Source organism: Cyprinodon variegatus, unplaced genomic scaffold (genome assembly GCF_000732505.1).
Source record: "Cyprinodon variegatus isolate N-32 unplaced genomic scaffold, C_variegatus-1.0 Scaffold387, whole genome shotgun sequence".
In the NCBI taxonomy this organism is placed as follows: domain Eukaryota; kingdom Metazoa; phylum Chordata; class Actinopteri; order Cyprinodontiformes; family Cyprinodontidae; genus Cyprinodon; species Cyprinodon variegatus.
Window position 1 is genome coordinate 270,113 of NW_015150840.1, and position 19,859 is coordinate 289,971.

At 38.3% G+C, this 19,859-nt stretch overlaps 1 protein-coding gene across 6 annotated transcripts in view; it reads right to left on the minus strand.

Annotated features, from left to right (window-relative positions):
- Positions 1-19,859, minus strand: part of kiaa1522 (KIAA1522 ortholog) — a 57,144-nt gene that overhangs the window by 35,440 nt on the left and 1,845 nt on the right. For 2 of the 6 annotated variants that reach the window (XM_015387180.1, XM_015387179.1), the window contains exon 1: positions 5,458-5,912. The exons of 3 other annotated variants lie outside the window; for them this stretch is intronic. In XM_015387180.1, the coding sequence (XP_015242666.1) occupies positions 5,458-5,593 (136 nt within the window). In that variant the 5' untranslated portion in view covers positions 5,594-5,912. Of the gene's footprint in view, positions 1-5,457; positions 5,913-19,859 lie in introns of those variants that run through there. One more of the 6 variants, XM_015387181.1, reaches the window with a different exon arrangement.

The following is a 19,859-nucleotide window of genomic DNA, read 5'->3' on the forward strand; positions in this document are numbered from 1 at the left end:
CTAGTAAATCACTTATTCCCATATTTAAGAACTTAAAAACATTCTACAATGTACAGTAAATTTTACAGTATTATAGTAACACTTTAAGAGTTAAATTTAACGGATGGAAGTGCATTTGGTCCCACTCTGAATTAGTTAGTTAATTTACTCTCTACATACTGTAGTGCATATCTTAGTCCAGTTGTCGTTGTAATAACTCTTAAATAGTCAATATACTTCAGCAGTTCAGTAAAAGGTCTTATTACGTCCTGTCAATAAAGAGTATTTAATCGATGATGAAAGAATTTCAACTTGAATGTATAGTTGTTATGGTTTTCCCCTTTGGAGTTCTTTTTTAGTTTCTTTTGGAGTTTTCAGTTATTTATGTCATTATGTTTTCTTGCTCATTGGTTGCTTTCCATTTTGTGTCATTGTAGTTGTTTTCTAGTTATATCTAAGCAGTGTTGTGTTTTTTGATTTGCTCTCTGTTGCCCCCTTGTGTCAGTCTCCTTTCTGCTAGCTCCCTTGTAGTTTCTTCTGTTCACACCTGCCCCTATCAGCTGATTACCCCAGTCTTTGTTCTCTCCCCCATTTATACACCTCATGTTAAGTTGGTCAGTACTGGTTTTTCATTGTTTCTTTTCTCATGTCTGTTTCCCCATGGCATCTCTTAGGCTACGTTCACACTGCAGGCCTTGATGCTCAATTCCAATTTTTTGTGAAATTTTTTGCGTTGCTGTTCACATTTCCAAATATATGCGACTTGTATGTGATCTCCTGTGTGAACTGCATTCATACAACGGAAGTGTCCCGCATGCGCAGTAGAGGACACAATGACATCACAGGCCAGCGTGCTCTATGTTTATGGTAGTAAACATGAATGGTAGTACCGGCGCCCATCTAGCGATATTTTCCAACCATAAAAACTCTTTCTTTTCAATATGGTTAAACATAAATACTGCTCTCGTATCATCATCTGCCATTGTTGTTGTTTTTCTTGCTGCTTCTGCATAGCAAGATGCAGAATAGTCACCTTTGTTGTGTATTATTGACGGCCAGGTCAGATTCATCCGACAAAGGTTCAGACAAAGGTTGCATTTGAAAAGATCAGATTCGCATCTGATTGACAACCACATAGCCAATTGGCGTTGGTCGGATTGGAAAAAATCAGATCTGTGTTTTTCAGACTGTCATGAAAAGATCAGATCCAGGTCGCATATGGGCCAAAAAAATCGGATTTGGGTCACTTTAGGTTGCAGTGTGAACGTAGCCTTAGTTTTTGGTGTTCTATATTTTGTTCTTGGATTTTGCTTCTGCCTTTACCTTCATTAAATCAGCAAAACTCATCTCTGCTTCCTCATCTCTCTCATTGGATCCTCAAACAACCTCTACCCTACCTTGACAACGGTGTAAATAAAAACAGAGAAGATCTATTTTACTCCTTTAGATTATTTAATATTCTGTCTCATTTCTAACCACAAACAATCTTTAAGGTATAAGAATGATTTTAGAGCTGCGCAGGGAATAAATGATTCATGTCTTAAACCAATCAATGTATATTCTTTATTTGTTTATTATTTATTTCAAAGTTATGTTTTCCAGATATTTGGAGGTGAGCTGGGTGATTCACAAATAAAAATATATATATATATATTTTTTTTTTTGCATGGTTTTAGTTTCAGAGGATCTGGATTTTTGCTCTATCACACACCAGTTAAATTGTTTGTTCAACCACCTGTAGCTTATCATCTGAAATGTGTGGTTTTTCAAGTATAATTCCACATTATTAAACCTAGATCATCCAAGCAAACTCTTTCAATTCTGCCTGGCATAATGCCCGTTGGAGAAAATTCCTCTGGGTGTAACATTAAAAGCTGAGTACCCCTTAAAATATGATGCTGAAAACGTCAAAAATACACCAATAAGTGACAGTGTGGATAAAGAGAAAATAAAATCACAGAGGGGAAAAGGAAGGCCTTTACACTTTTTTAAAGGCAGAAGTCAGAGTTCATTTTTAATGCCAGAGATTTATCCAGCACAAAATACATAATTGACCAGAGAGATTAACCTGAAAGTATGCAAGTCAGAGGAGCAAAACAGTCTGACGTGGAGCCTGAGCTCAACACAGCTGATTAGTGCTGGAGGATAAGATCGTGGAAGACGTAGGAGGAAGAAGACAGCAGAGATGAAAAGTCATCCTTGCTTTATTTAACTGTGTAGCTTAAGCTGCTCAGTGGGGAGTCCCGCACTTTGACAGTGGCACTGACTGAATGGGATCTTCAAAGGAGGACCAAGGAGCGTCTTAGCCACGCTTACAAAAATTAAAAGGCTCAGTCGAGCTTTCCGCAGCATGGAAAATAGAATATGGAACAACACCCATAGTAAGAGGCAGCTGAAACAAAAATGGCGGACACGTCAACAGGCAGCTTTATTCGCCATTTAGACATAAGACTATGCAGCATGCTCTTCTTGTCTTCCCTCCCCATTGTAATCTTGACTCTTGTTTCCATCCTCCCTCCTCTTTTTTTTTTGCCTCCTTTAAACAAGCGTAAATCTTGCTGCACTCACATCCAAATATCTCACCTTTCAAATACTAGGAGATAAGCCCGTTAGCCAGCGATCGAAGGTCAAGGAGATAACAGAGCAGATCCAAGTAAGAGGAGAGGAGAGGAAACAGCAGAGAATGGATGCTATTTCAAGGATATTCATTGTAGTTGTGCTGTTTTATTAGACATCTTATCTTTGCAAAGAAAAAAGAGAGAAATCTGAGGTTCTCCTGCAGAGTGAAGGGAAAAAACTATATGAAACATAAGAAAGTCAACCCAAATAATTCTACAGAAGTTTTCCAACTATAAACCTAAAGAGCTAGAGAAATTATTTAATCCAGTGCTTGAAGACTTAGAGACTAAGAGCTATGCCCTGAAATTTTAAAAATAATTTTTCCTTTAATCTTAAAATGGATGCAGATTTCCCTTTTTTGGGACTAAAAAGATGTAGCTAAGGTTTGACCCGAGAACTTAAACTGTATGAAGGAGTTTAGACGGATGCTATAACACCTTTCAGGAAATAAATCTTTAATTTTATCTTGGTCTTCAACAAAAATACAACCTGCTGTCTGCTAATTCACATTTAGTGGACTCATAGCTTCAACTGTTGTATACCATAGTCATCTAATTAGAGAGAACTGCTTTTTCTTTTGCCTTTTCCTTGGATAACAATCTTGCCAAAGACCTTCAACCCTCAGCTAAGAAGTAGGAAGGAATCGCTTTTTTCATGTTTTGAAAAAGTCAGAGTTTGTGTCTTGAATGGCTGCTCATGCGTAACGCAATCTACTGGAATGTAGGAATCTATTCACACCCTAAGTTTCTATGTAAACTGCCAGGGGAAGAGACAGTGGGTACAGGAGAACAAAAGATGATAATCACACACATCCACAGACATTTACCAACCAACGTGAGAGAGAGATTGATGTGTTTCTGGACCAAGGAAGACATTTTCTTTCTTGCAGAAAGAACCTCACTCATAGTTCGCTTCTACTTTGACTATTGGTGGATACGTACACGTTAGGCTGCAGGATTTATGTCAAATGTTAAATCACTGCAAATAATAAAGCGCAGAAGAAAAAAGTGAAGGTCTGCATAACTTGACTGTATTGATCAAATTGTATGACATTATTTATCTAAAGTTCTTTTAACGAATCCCAACAACAAGACTCAATTTCTCAATAAACTCAGCTGGTTTTAGTCTCTGTTGTCGTTGGAGACGATCCCCCTTTTAAAGATGAATGTTTATAAAACTTTGCATTCTTTATTGAACTCTCTGTATTCTTACTAATTTGTCATATCTTGGCCTAATAAACACATTGCTGACCATGATGTTGATGTTAAGATTAACTTTGGTTAAAAGTGACTAATCTGTTGAGGTTTAGGTGTTTTTTAGATGCTTGAATGTTGTCTTTGTCTATATAGTATAAATGTATTTCTGAGCATTTTTGTACTTAAATAACTTAAGGAGTTTATATTCTTTAAAGTTTCCCTTTCATTCTTAGGATCAATATCTTCTATGTCCAGCATAAGGAACACTTGGATGAAGTTCTCATTCTGGTGCTCCACCTGTTTTAGTCTAAATGATCCATATAACCAGATCATAATCCAGAATGGATTAGGTTCCAGTAGTGATTCTGAATATATTAATGGTGCTTTAATTGTGTACAATGTTTTTTTCTTTATACTCACATTCTTATCCTTCACCATAAGCTTCCCTTTCTCATCATGCACTTTTTCCAATCTTGGTAATTTGCATCTATATCAACTGCTGGCACCAAGGTCAGGAAAGATTCATGGAAATTGTGAAAAACATTTTGGACTGGGAGATTTAATCTAACATATAGCTATTAGTACTTTCTGTACGTTTCAATCATCGTACTTCATGTTGGTTCACTTTGCATTTGACATTTAACTTCTTTTCAATTGCTTCAGGGCACAACTTTATACTTTAACCTAGAGGAACCCTAAATAGGACTCTTAAATAATATAATCTTGGAGACTTAAGCTGTTGGTGAAAAACTTTGCACCTTATGGATTTTAAACACATTGGTTTATGCAAATATGTTCTTGCAAGAGTGTTAATTAAGCTGAAATCAGAAGAACTTGTTGAGCATTAGCTTGTGTTCAACCCAAGTTCAATTGAACTCTTCCTCCTTTAAAGCTTTGTGTCTCCTGGTAGTTTTTAGGTTGTCTAATTTTTACACCATCCTATCAAATAATCAGCCAGAGCAATCCTTTTGCACATATTGATGTTGAAAGGATAATCGAATATTTCATATATGGTGCAGCTAAAAACAACGCTTTCCCAAACATAAAGCAAAAAAATATTATAAAGAAAAACAATCGAATAACCTTTAAAGTCCTTAAAAAAAGAAAAATATCAGCCTTTAAAGTTGAGAACTGAGAAACAGCAGAAACAGATAACGTCAGCAGAACCCAGGTGAAACAAAACATTCACATCAACAGAGCATTATCTCCTAATCTGTGAGCCTGTCGGTGTGTGGAACCAGTTTGTCAGGTGTTTTCTGTTGCTTCTGGGACAATTACCTGAGATTAGGATCAAAACAGAAGAGGATCTATTTTCCATAGCAGCTATGGCATTCCATTCGGTCAGGGGAAAATATTTGCATTATTTGCACTGAGATTGAACCCAACACACCATGTAGTACCAGGAAGGATGAAGAAGAACTGCTGGAACTAGATACTGATCTGCGAGCAAACTGGTGGAGTATAAAACAGTTGAAACACAAAAAGAAAACACTAATGGAGAGAAATTTAGCATGGATTAATGCCACCAAAAACACTTTCTGTAGAAACTTCTTCACACGGCCACACTAACACCATCAGACAACCTCATTTTCATCTCCCCTCACAGGATTTCTGAATTCTTGTTTTGTAGATGATCAAACAAATCTCTCTTCCATCCTCCTACCTGCTTTAGTTTTGTCCGGACGTCCCAGCAGACGAAAGCTGGCGTGTTTTTCCTGGCTTGGACTCTGGGTGACTGATGGAGAATCCTCTTTTGTTAACACCTTCTTCCTCTTCTTCTTCTGGATGCTGTTCCCCATATTGGGGGCCCGTCCTTAAACCTCCTAAACCGGTTGTAGCATCTTGATTCCTTGTAACTTTACATCTGTGCACCTGCTCTCCAACATGAGCTAAAGTCAGCGAGGCTCTCCTGAATCCCTGCACTCAAATCATTCCTGATGAATCCACCTTTCTAAACAGAGTGGGTTTTCATCTATTTGTATTAGAAAGCTTCTCACAACATTCCTACAGGACAAATAACCTCCAGCTCATTAAATATGCAGATCCACCAATAAAAGACAAAGAAAAAAATTGGAATCAATCGAGCGTCTCCGAGCTGACACCCTGCTGTTCATGTGCATCCAGCCGCTGAAGGAATGGCAACATCCAGATCTGAGACATGCTTGTGTGTGTGTGTGTGTGTGTGTGTGCCCCTCCCACCCTCTGCGCTCTCAAGCCGCGCCTTCTCACAGCTGAGCGTTCTCACACAGACCTTCATCGTATAGATCATTCAATAATGCACACAGCTTTCTGCCACACCTGATCTACTTTCCTCCTGGTGGGAATGGTGATCAGTCATTTCTGCTCCAAACCATTACATGTACTGATGGCAGCAGATCCAGTCTACATTTGTGGGAGATGCAGAAAACCCAGATTCCTCCATGTCTCAAAAACACTGTTAGAGAGAAGGTAACTGGCAGAAAGAGAGCAGGAAATCAAAGGTTTGAAGGAAAAATTTAATATATAAACATCCCTGATATGCTTAATAATTCTCTATGATTTTTTTCTTTAAAAATAAGAAAAAAAAGAAAGAGAATCATCTGAACGTACGCATGCAGTGAGTGTTTGATAGAAACAGCAGAAACTAGGCCAGAGAGCCAGTCCCACTGATCAAAGCTGGCTTTGAGATGAGAGTATTCCAGCTATGCTTGAAGGAAATACAGATGTTGAGCCAGATGGTTTATAAGAAGAAGATAATGGGGAATTTAAGAACCTTAGGATCCAATACGTCCAAGCAGGACTCACTAACTCCCCATTGTTTTCTGTCTTTTACAGCACAACACCTTTTGTGAATTGCAAAGATGTTCACATCACTTCTATCTCCTCATAACAGCAAACGTTAATGCATTTTTCTGAGATTTTGGTTAAAGATTAACACAATATAACACACTATTGTAAAATAAAAAAATAAAAATGTTTTCCGACAAATCTAAACCTGGAAACATCATCCTGCATTTATATTCTATTTATAATTTAGCTGTGAATATTCCTGGAAGCCAGTATGAGATGCATCAACCAGCTCTGTGCATGAAGAGTCTCTTTTACAAAACAGCCCAAGCTCAGTCTGATTGGAAACTGAGCATCTGTGAACATCTGTCCTGATGCAGCAACGCAGTTGGATCTGACCTTGATTGGATGTTTTGCTCCCTCCATCCTTCTATTGACTCTGCCCAACGTAATTTCTCCTCTAAAGCAAAGCATCCACTCGGCATGATGCTGCCACTACTATGTTTTACATGTAGCATGTGCACAGTGAAATTTTTATCAAACATAGAATTTTATTATTAGGCTTAAAAGCAAAATTTTGGTCCACAGTGGTTGAACGACCACAGTGGTTTGTCCCAATAATTACTTTTGACAGTTTTCTGCAGAACCTCATATAATGTTCTTTTAACACCAATCAATTTTCTCTAGCTAAGTCCCTGTCAGGGTCACGGTGGGCCGGTGCCTATCTCCAGCTGTTCATGCACGAGAAGCGGGTTACACCCTGGACAGGTCGCCAGTCTGTAGCAGGGCAACACAGAGACACACAAATACACACAACCATGCACACCCCCAATTAACCTAACAGTCATATTTTTGGACAGTGGGAGGAAGCCAGAATACCAGGAGAGAACCCACAAATGCACATGGAGAACACGCAGAAAGGGCCAGCAATCAAACCCAGAGCCTTCTTGCTTCAAGGCAACAGTGCTACCCACTGCATCACCATGGAGCCATTCACTAGTTTCACTGCAGCCATTCACACTTAATTTCTAAAGAAAAATCCTCTATAAGACCCTGAATTTGAAGTGTGTGACAAATAGCTGTCCAGTCCACAGATTGAAAGCGATTGGTTACACAGGATTTCATTTAGGACGGCTGGGTGGGGCAGCAGTTAGCAGTAAAAAGGTTTGGGGTTTAAATCCCAGCCAGAGCCATTTGCATGCTCCCCCTGCAAAGATTCTTTCCAGCTACTCCAACTTCCTCCCAAGGTCTAAAATTACGCTTTTTAGAGTTAGTACGAACTCTAACTTCCCCTTAGAAGTGTGTGCATGGTGGTTTGTCTCTGCATTGCCTTGTGATGGACTAGTGACCATTCGTCTTTCTGTGAAGTTATTTTCTTCCACTTCACAATCACACACTTCTCTACGTTTTCTGTCATCATATCGAAATGTTCAATAGGAAGATCATCTTTGATGATTTGACACATTTGCAACCAATGTTGTCACTCAGTTGCTATAACACTGATCTCTAAATCTATCCCAGTCCTCTGCAGGCGGACATGACGAAGGGTGAAAATGATATGAACACCATCAGGAGGGAAGACGCTGCTGACCTCATGTGAAATGGAGACTCCTCATAGGAGCAGAACAGAAGAAGCCGTTCTCTCATCAAAGTGGCCACCATGTTGGCGTTTCCATCGCTTCTCTGATATAATGAGAACAGCCAGAAGAGATGAGAAGCTTCTAATAAAAAGCTGATTTACTGTGACGGGGGGGTGGGGTGTTGTAGGGTTGGAGCCACAGGACGTTTTTATAGAAGACGTATTGATTGTTATCTAAAGAGCCGGGGAAGTTACTGGGAGTCTTTGGGATGATGAAACAGGATGTCTTAGAGAATATGAGGAATGTATCAGTAGGACATTACTCAGGGTTAGTATCGAAAGGGTAAAATGATCTGCTATAAAGCGGCCTCTTAATGCAGCTCCAGTAGAACCGCGCCCAGTACATTTGTGCTGGTAGAGTAACGCCGACCTCACTACACTACCTCATCTGTCTTTCAGCTGAGAGTGTGCACTTAGAGTGCTCGGTACCCTGAGCTGAAAAACATCTCCCAAGCATGCCCATTCAAATGGAAAAGCGATCAAAGTCTGAGATGGATGTCAGGATTCGACGGGTGTCAGAAAGTCGGAGGTGAGCAACAGTGTGTCTGTGCACAAATCAAAAGGATTCTGGTGTACAGAGATGCTGCTGTCAAGGAAAGTGGTTGCCAGGGTTACCATTAGAAGAGTGAAGAGACGTTGATGCTGCTTTAAATGTTTCCGCCCAGAGCTGCTTCTGTCAGTTTCTATGCAAGTCTGATGGGGTTTATGAAAACACAGCAAAGCAACATGTAGTTGGATAAAAAAAAGTAATATTTGTCCATCATTCTATTATACTGCAACATATGACCTCGGTGTACATCTTCACATTTAGATCCTGAAAGTTTACAAGTTAACCCAGTACTCCCATCTAGTGGAAAAATCTTGCTATCGCCAAGAAAAAATAAAAAACCTATGAACAAAAAGCTGTGACGACTTTTAAACCTAAAAAGGCTTAGAATATTTTTACCCTGGTAACAAAAAGGCACATCCAAATAATATATATATATATATCATGAACAAGAATAAAATGTTTCTCCACTCATTTCTGTAAAATATATTATAATATATTGATTTATTTTACATTTAGGGCTTTTATTTTCTTTTAATTATATGATTTTAAGATATTCAGTGTCCAAGAAATGTTGAATATTGTGCCTGGTTAGTCTTTCAGCCATGGCCTTGGAAAAAAACTACTGTCATGAAGACAATCACTGGCCCCCAATATGGAGTGTACAAATGGTTATTGCTAAAGAAGGCGATTATTTACAGAGTCCTGTTTCTAAGTATGTTCATAAAAAGAAAATAGTCGGAAGGAAAACTTGTGGTAGGAAAACACCTATGTTTAAAATCTCTATGTACAGATAAGAAGATAAGAAGATGTAAGTATCATAACAGTTTTGCTTACATTTATTAACAGAACTGCCTTAATAAATAATATATAGACAATATAAACCATATAAATCCACGTTTTTAGCATCTTAATTCTAAGATAGTTTTAGTGTAAGTTTAGTTTAGTTTAGTGTTATGTTTTATGTGCATGCCTAACTTCTAGGACATGTCCCTGCAACCACTAAGGACACAATGCAAATCTTTGGGTTGTGTCTGGATTAGCTGTCTAAGCTCGACACCAACATAAAGATGTGAATATAAGGTTCCACTTAATCCCCCCACATGCTCCAGCATAAACAAGCGACTAGCGCCTGTGTTGACCAAAAAAAATCATTTTTATCTCAACATATTTTGAGTAAATCTCAAAAGAATGAAATACAAAAGCATTGACTAAGAGGTTAATCTCCAGCAGCAAAGAGAGGTATCCATGCCATCAAAGCTTGTGCAAGCACGCCATTTATTTGCACCCTCCTAGTTATGAGCTTGTGTGCTTCAAAGACATGTATTACCACTGCAAGACCAGCAGGAGGGAGAGAAATGCACAGACTAAATTAATGTTGCTATTAACTACCGTTAGGATCATTGTTCAAAGGTTCTCTGAGACACATAAGATGAATGTCATTTAGCATTTATGAAGATATGGGAGACCCAGAGCAACAGAGGATTAAGTAACACTTCTTGGTGTTTTAATGTGCAGAAATCTTCAGAGGATTTACTCACACTTTGCTAAAGACTTATTAAATTCCGGCATTGTTTTGTCATAGTCTGGTCTATCTTTTCCATACGGAGTCACGCATAAATGGAGTTCAACAGGTGTATCTGTTAATAAGTATTACATAAGAAGAGCTACACACACGCACACACACCCACACACACACACACACACACCCACCCACATGTCCTAGGGGGGAAATTAACTGTGTGTCTCTGTGTAAACATAGACCAACTCCCTCGGTCCAGGCTGATGTGTTCCAGCTGCTCTTCTTCCACTTCAAACATCCTGCATGTCATATGAAACAAAACATTATCACTGACCTTATAAAGAGTAAGCTGGATGGATTTGGTTAACTTTGCCTATGCGTTGGTTTGCATGAAATTTGTTTTTGTTTCTTTCCTAAAATGGATCTTCTGAAATGTGTTGTGTGAAACTAGCCTGAGTTTCCTATCCGGCCTTAGCTAAAGGGCTACATCTCAGTTCATTATGAATACTGGTTACATTTAATCAGCTCTAGTTTAGACTCTAATACAGTAAATTACTGTCCCTTAACATTTTGTAAAGTAGAGGTGATCTGTTGCATCTGCATATTTTTAATAAATGTATTTCTGCTGTGTAAGAGTGGATAACATGCTTACATATTATAAAAAACAATGTAGAGACTTGTTAAAAAATACACCAATGCAAGACTCTCTATATTTATTTTTCATGCCCATTCTTCAATTTTTGTTCTGAGCCTCCTTAGAATAAGCTAATGTTTATAAGACAGAGACAATGGTAAGCAGTATCTAACAACAAAAGCTACAGCAATGTTGTAAGACTTCTTGAAACTCTAGCGTAGCATAGAGCCCAGCACTGATTTAGTCATGCTCTGGGTTTCTTTTGTATTTCAGTGTTGCTATTGACAACATTTTGACAACCTACTGGTACATAATAACTACTACATTTTCAATCGGAGTACCCTCGACAGAAAAGGCATTCTAGAAATCTATCTCTATTCTTCAATTCTGTTGTATCTGTTAGTTCAACCCATAACCTTTTGTTCTCTCTGCTTTTTTCTCATTATTTTAGCTTAATCTGGTCTGGTTCTGTTTGGCTCTGACACCAGCAGGGAAGCTGCTTTCAAACACCTGCGATTATAAATGCAAGAGTTGCACCTATTTTTTTAAGTGCTTAGTCCTGTTTCTCTCCTAGACATAGTTGGGCGTTCTCCGCTTAACTGTTTCTTTCCTAGACAAAGTCACCTGTAAAGCTTGTTTAACGTGATATAAAATGTAATTATAAATCAGTGCTTCTATGGTCCTTTTGTATGTTTGCCTCTGTCTCCTTGATCACCCAGAAAGCCTTGGCAGAAGGCACTTACACCAGGCCTGGTTGTGATGGAGATTTCTCTCCACTGTTGCTGCACGCATGCGCTGTGTAAGGCATTGCTGAAGAGTTAACAACACAATCAGATCAAATTTGCACTGTCGACACATGCTTATCCAGGAGGCAAAAATGCAATGACTTGATGCGATCAGCTGATTCTCCTTAGATAGATAACATTTAACAAATCGGACTGGATGGTATGATTGAATTGTTTCAGTAAAGTGCCTTCAGATGACATGTGCAGTGAATTGGCACTGTACAAGAAACTTTATTAAAATTAATTGAGTAAAATAAAAATTAAACTGAATAGAAATTACATTGGCTTCCATCTGGACTACTTGACATTGTGGAAGCCAAGACTGAGCTTTAAGAACTTTGGGGATTTTTCCATTCTGGTCTGATTGATCACCATTGTATACAGACTGGATGACTGAGAATCTTCACCAGCATAAAGTAGTGGACTTGAATTTTTACACTTAGCACCTTGAAAAGAAGTGATCATCCATGGTCACTAGATAAGCAGATATATCCCAGACTGCTTTGCGAGAGCTCTCCACACAAAGCATCATGGGATTGGTTGTGGCCCACTCCTGGGTAGTGTCAGTGGCAACAAATAACAAAGATGGTGCATGGTGACTGAGGGATTTACGGGTTAGGACCGACGTTCAGACACAGCCAGTGATTGTTGCTGTAAAGAAATCTAGTCTGTCTCGCCTTCTCTTCACCTGTGGTGACGTCATCACCCTGCCTTAAGCGCCCTCTAAGGAACCTAAGCAAAGGATTCACGTTTACACCAGAAACCCTAGCATATTAGTGGCTCTTTCTCTCAGTTTTCATGAAATTGTTAAACTCATCCCTGCCACTAACCAGACCCTTTCTTTTCTAGTGGTTCCAATTCTTGTCCCTTGCAGCACCCTGTTAGCCAAAGGTATTTACTTTTAATGTAACACACTGTCAGGCAGGTCAGTAGATTATAAACCATATTTTCATATATTCTTAAAAAAACTGAGGATAAATGATAAATGTCAATTAGAAATAGTTTTGAATATTCTATGCATAAAGGAACAAAAAATGTTTGTGACCTTTTTGTGGGATTAAAGCAACAAACAATAAAACTACTTAAAGAGGCATTACAGAGTTTTCTAATGATTACTGCCATCTGTGGTCAAAACACAGAACTGCAGCACTCTTCTGCTCGTTCTCGTAGCTACTAAAAAAGTTTTTTCACTATTTTCCCCTTACATGGAGTTCCCAGTGGTGTCTGAGTTGAGCTGGATGCTGGTCACTACTGAGTATCCACAAAATCCATCTTAAATTCATCAATTTGATTGTTTGTTAGCTCTTACAATTTAACATGGATCTCCTTTAGTCTTAAATGGTCAAATAAAAAAAGGCTATTTTAAAGATAGTTTTCAGTAAAAACTTACAAAATGTCCCTTTAAAGCATTTTCAGTATGTTGTGGCATTAGCAATGTCATATCCTCTTGAGGTTGTGTTTTAATTTACTCCAAACAGACGCACAAACACTACAGTTTTACAGTACATCTCTGTCAGACTTTATTGTGGCCTTGCTGTATCCCAGCCACAGTAACACATTCCTCGTAATGTTGTTGCCTGGGAGACGTTTACCTTACCGCTGCAGCTTCAGGCCGGCGGTGATGGATGAGGGTAGGAGGTATCTGCTTACCCAGGTAAAATTACTTCTCATCAGCTTGCCTGTGTGCGTGTGGTGAATGATGGCTGCGTAGGGACATGGCTTGGTTGCATTAAACTTGTATACCCAGACACTTCAGTTGCTGCTCTCAGCCTGCCAAACTGTATTAAAGCCTGCTTAGAGTTGTGGCCTGTAATAGAGCTAAAGCTATATGTAATGTCTGTGTAATTAGATGTGTGCCGCTCACTTGCTCTATGAGGCCCTGTAATCTGCTTTACAGTTTCTGAATCTACTCACCCTGACCATGTTTTTCTGATGTGGCTGCCACACACATGCATGTGAAGAAAATTAAGCCATGAATGCCATGCATTACGACCGCTGTTTTACAATGCCTTGTCTGTGACACACGAAGCAGGCTCTACACGTGCAGAGCCAATGGCTGCACACATGAACGCACACGTGGAACAGAAAAAAAAAAATGACCTCACGATTTAAACAGCACAGTGTGCGACAAAGCAGGTAGTTGCAGGGCTTCTGTTAGGCCTCATGTTTGGATGTGATGTCATGAATGTGGGCGCCGCCCTAAGCCCTGCAATATGCCGCTGACACACAAACACAGTGACGCCCTCTGATACAGGGTAGCACCCGTTCTCACACACAAATGGAGAGCTGTGACACACACTGATTACACAGGAGCATGAAGTAGAGGCCCACAAACCCACAACAGTATTGAACAGAGCACTCCAAGATGCAAATTTCTGAAGAGTAATAGGCTCAGATGAATAAGAAAACAGACAAGATTGAAGGACGTGTGTGTTTCTTTTGCTGTGAGAAGTTACTCTAATTAAAAAAGCATTGAGGGACTGATTCTCTAAGAGTCCTCTTTAAGCTGAATAGGGCTTTGTGATTTGTTGTAATCTCTCCCCTGCATCGCATAACTCTAGACCCAATCTGGCATCCAGGCTGCCCTGAACTCTCACATGCACTCAGAGGAATTCAACACATAAAAACAGACTTATCTGGAAAAAAAAAAAAAAAAAAAATGGCAAAGATCTCTAATATCCAACATATGGTCCAGGACTTGACTTTAGAAATGATCTGCTAAGTCAGATAGTCATCACAATGTCTGGTGTTGACAGGAGGAATATTACTTTGGCTTTGGTGAAACGCACAAAAAATTCATTTCTGGTTTGATTAGGAAAAGTGAGGTGTGTCGTTTGAATAAATTCATCTGGACCATTTTTAAGTTATGGTATGTACAATATCTCAAGAGATAAAATTTCTTTTAAGTTCAGGGGCCTCATTTCTAACTACACACACTACTCTAGGGTTTCTGCCTCACTATCTACTTATAATACTAATACTAAAGGTATCAAAGTACTGAAATCTCTAAGAGACAAAAAACTGTAGAGAAACTCTTTTTAGTGCATTCTGGTGAAAATGTACAAATTACTTCTGACAAAACTGTATCTGTTTTCCCTTTTGCAAAACCCTTCAAGGTGGGACTGAACTTCTTTTTGCTGTCTCTATTTGCTTTCATGAGAGGCTAACAGGTAATATGTGGACCACTGACTTAATGTTCTTTAAATATAAATGCAAATAGTCAAACCTTTTATAACAATTGATGCAACTACAGCCATCTTAAATAAGGAAAGCATGTGTAGTTGCATCTCCCCGACTTTCGGATTCACGCTTCTGACTTTCTGGATGAAAACTTGTAATTTTCATTACAATTACGAAAGGAGGAGCTCTCAGCCGACCTGTTTTTGCACACGTGACTCACCAAACAACAACACCAACAGTCTTGGAAAGGGAGACTTGTAAAGGTGAAAGGAATTATCTATTTTAAGTCATAGTATTTAAGTATAAACCAGATTCATATATATATATTTAAATAACGGTGATATACGGTATAGAAGTGAAAGTTTGAACTGGGCTAACAACAGCTAGTGGCTGATTCACTAAACTTGTCACAGTCTTCTTTCTGTTATGTATTTTTTTTTTTAGTATTCAGTTTTACTTTGCTCCATTTTTCTAGTTTTAGTGGTTTAATTTTGATTTCGTGGTGTTTTCTTGTTATTTTTCAGTTTTCAGGTTTTTATTTGTTGCCCTCTGCTGCCCTCTTGTGTTCTCCTTTTCCCCATCTCCTTTCATGTCTGCTCTGTTCACACCTGCTCCCAATGTGCTCGTTATTCCTCTCTTTGTTCTGTCTCCCATAAATACCCTCTTTGTGCAGTTCCTCAGTGCTGGTTCCTTGTCAAACTTCGATCTTCACCGTGTTACAGTATCTTACCTTGTCATGATTGTTTTCCCCTAATATCCCATTGGTTTCTGGTTTGTTTAACTTTTTTCTTGTTGGATTTTTTGGATTTTTGGGTTCCTGCCTCAGTCGTTTGTTTACCTCGCATTAAATCTACAAAACTCCCCTCTGCCTCCCTGCCTCTGCATTTGGGTCCTCAAACCTCAACCAAATCTTGAAAAAACTGATGATGATGGTTTCTAGTGGTTCCTATAATTTCTAAAAGTAGAATTGGAGGCAGATCTTTTAGTTGTCAGTTTCCCCTTCTGTGGAACCAGTTACCGGTTTTAGTCCATGAGGCAGAAACCCTGTCTGCTTTTAAGGCGAGGCTGAAAACGTTCCTATTTGTTAAAGCTTATAGTTAGAGTGGGCTATCTTAATAGGTTAGGTGCTATAAGCTTAGGCTGCTTGAGGACACAGGGACCCTTTTTCATCATTCTGCTTCATTCTTTCTCTATTCTCTCAGTATTTGCTCGTTCAATCTCTAAAACTATGCTTTCTTTGCTTTTCTCATAATCTGGTCTGTTCCTATTTGGCTGTGACACCCTCCTGGAGAGAAATATCAGCTGGGCTGTTGCCATCAACAGCTTTGTTTATACATGTTGGAGCTCAGCCATGTTTTCAGTGTAGTCCTGTTTATCTGACTGTGACTAACTGTATGTGCTCTCCTCATCCTCTGACATGAGAGATGGCTCAGAGCTTGTCTGCCTGGCTGTGTGTTTCCTGGATGGGGCCACATGTGGAGCTGGTTAACAGTTGCCTTTTGTATCTCTGCTTCTTTCTGTAAGTCTGCTTCTCTCTCCTTGAAACCCAGTTGGTCTTGGCAATGGCTGCTCACACTGAGTCTGGTTCTGCTGGAGGTTTCTTCCTGTTAAAATGGAGCTTCGCCTCTCCACTCTCAAAAGTGGAGAGGACAAAACTGATTTATTTTCTTACCAATGATCATCATTCCTGATGCATGACTCAATTAGCAATAGAGGAGAAAAAAGCTGCTGCAGACTGTTTTTTTTTTTTTTTTTTTTAAAAGTGTGAACAGCGGCTGTAAGATGGCAGGATACAGGGAGAATCTATTCATTTGATCATATATTTTAACAATCCTTACTACTAATTAAAACAGAGAAACCATCATCATGAAAAAGTTATACCTTCATATTCATCAGTGCTGCACTTACATTATTACTATTTCTCATATTAAAAGGAGTTGTTCAATGTGACTCAACAATCTTCCCTCCCCAAATGAATCAGCACACCGGAAAAACGACGCCACTAACTTCGGCGATGCATTGAAATCAAGAAAATACAGCGTTGCAAAGACTTATTTTCCACCTTAAATATGGCAGGCTTCTATTTATAACAGGCCCTTAGCTTATCCAACAGCTCAAAAATGGCTTATCTCACTATTAAATATCACTGCTTTAATTCTTTATTGGCAAAATATGTTAACCTGGGTGAGTAATATTTTCTATCTTTGCCATCTGTTATTACCCTTGTTTTTTTTTTCATTTTAGGTTTTGATAAATCACATTGCAGGTAGTTAGTAATACTTTTACATATCCTCCCCTCAGTATTTTGCATGTTCTGATGATCAGCATATTTTCTTTATATTCATGAAGGAAAACAAGCTAAATGAATTATACTCCCTGTTCCACTCATTTAAGAGTTGATTTGCACCTTGATAGTGAACAAGCTTTGCTCACCTTACCACGTTTGCAGGTGTTTTTAAACATGAAAACCTTTAGTAGACGATGGCTCTATGTTGATGCTAATGCCATCAGGGGTGGTGTATACTTTTAAAGCATAGTTGTGATGTTATAATTTTATGGTACCATGCAATCTTCCGGCTCATCTTTGTACGAACATTGTATAGTTTGTATGATTAGGCTACTAGAACTGGTTGCTTGATACCCCAATTTATTTATTTATTTTTTTGAAAATAAAATCTGATGTTTCTACCAAGTATGACTAATCACACAGCATTAAACTGCTATTACCATGTTTGGCAATATCAAGTTACTTTTCTAAAAATGCTGCTATAGTTTAACACTAAATTGAAATTCATTGCAAAATAGTTATTCTGGTTGTCAGAGAGTTTCCATTTAAGCGATTTCTTTATCCAAAAGTTTAGCACTGATCAGGGCTGGGTGTGGCTAGTTAAACTGAACCAGCACTAAAATGGGTTAATCACCTTATTTTATCATTTAACAAATGATGCCATTCTATTTTCATGTGTTTGGGTAGCTTTTTAAACCCATATTAATCAAAAAAAGACTTCAAAGTTACAAGTCTAACACTCCTAGTGGCCAAAAGTTACATGGTGTGCCTTTAACTCTTAAGAAATATTGAAATATAAAAGGAAAGCAAAAACTGAACGAAACAGGGGGTAAATGCTCTCTAAAAGCACTGATGATACCTAAAACACTACAGAAGGAAATGGAAGAGTCTGCTCTCTGGGTGGAAGCTTTGCTTGAGATATATACACTCATCACTAATATACACAAAAAAAAATCTGGGGTTCAATTAGTTGAATGTTTGCTAGTTTGTGCATCAGATGCTCATAAAACAAGCCGGAAATCCAAAGTATAATGTGCCTCATCAGATATTTAAAGATGTAGCTTTGACCCATGGTTGGACCCTTTACAATGTTTCTCTCCATGCTTAATCTGTTCCTTTCAGGCTCAAACTGGAAATACCCTCAGACGAAATGCCAAAAAAACATTGGTTCCCACAGATTTTTAACATCAGGCTTTGACCACATCCTCTGCTGAGGAATTATTAGCTCTATATCTACTTAATATTTGGTTTCAAATAAAGCCTCCGACTGTTATCCCTCCATGTAGAACATAATAATAAATCACGAAAGGCTGTCTTTTTAGTTGCAAAACTTCAAAAGAAAAAAATAAAAAGTACTGGAGTAAATCTTGACTAAAAACAATAACACACCCACAGGCACACGCAGAAAGACAAAAGAGAAACGGACGAGTATGGGGATGGAACAAAAACAGGAAATGGGGACTGTGGGTAATCTCTGTGCTGCCGACCAAGCAAATGCACCAGTACACAGAAAGAGGGGATTAGACCCCTGAGTCGAGTCAGTGGGAGTCACTTTTTTGTCAAAATATACATGAGCACACTGATGTCTTCACCAAGAATAAATCCCTCTTCACTTTCCATCAAAACATTCCTTAGATTTAAATAATCAGCACAAAATCTGCTAAAAAACAAACAAAAAAAACATAAGAAAGACAACAAAGAAGCAAGAAAAAGCTTTAATAAAATACAGATCCCCAAAAGAATCTTAATCTTTACAGAAACTTTAAGGAGAGTTTATGACCGAGCCTAAATAAATGGAGAAAACCTCCATTTACTTACTTCTATTTAACTGGCAAAAGGTATTTGTAATAAGCTGCAACTCCAAACTTTCCCTTTGTAAATGAAAGACCTAAATTGTGCATTTACTGTAATAAAGATTTTTTTTTTTTTACTTTCTTCTCAAAGTGCTGTCTGGTCATCGCCTTAGCCTGGTGAAATTAATATGAACCAATATTAGGCTTTAACGTATCAGTCTAAGGCTTTTATTTTGAAATAGGAAAAGAAGAAAGTCTCATTTTTCTCCGTAAGTTGCCAAATAACACTAATGAGACAAATGTTTCCTGATCTCTATAATGAATAAAGAATACTGGGACTGGTAAAATATAAACTGCTAATGTTGCTAAAGTTTGCATCTGTTTCTGAGTTTTCTGTAGATGCCGAATTGGATAATTCTGGGCTAAATCCAGATTCCTAAAAACAGAGATTGTGAAACTCAGAAATCTACGCTGTAATTCTAAAAACTAAAAAATACAGTCTTTCTATTCCCCCCTCAACAACCCCCCAAATATGATTGAAAATGCACCATTTCTCCTTGATGTTCATATTCCCATAACAAAAGCTTGATGTCATGCAACTACATAGAAGTCAACTGGATCAAATGTAATCAGACCAGCGATAAATGGAAACAAGGTTTGATACACAAAGATTCCAGATCAATATTAAATTAAATGTAATAAAATTGTACCTGAACAGTTCTATATGTATTTTTGTCCCTGATTTAACAAAAACAGTATGAAAATACAGATATGCAAGGGCAAAGTAAGTCTGCAACACAAAAAAGCTTGTTTGCTTGTATGAGATGGAAGTTCGAATATACAAAATAGCAAAGGTTGGATGGTTAACCCTATAATGCCAAATGTGATACATACGGCTTCTGAAATGTTTTG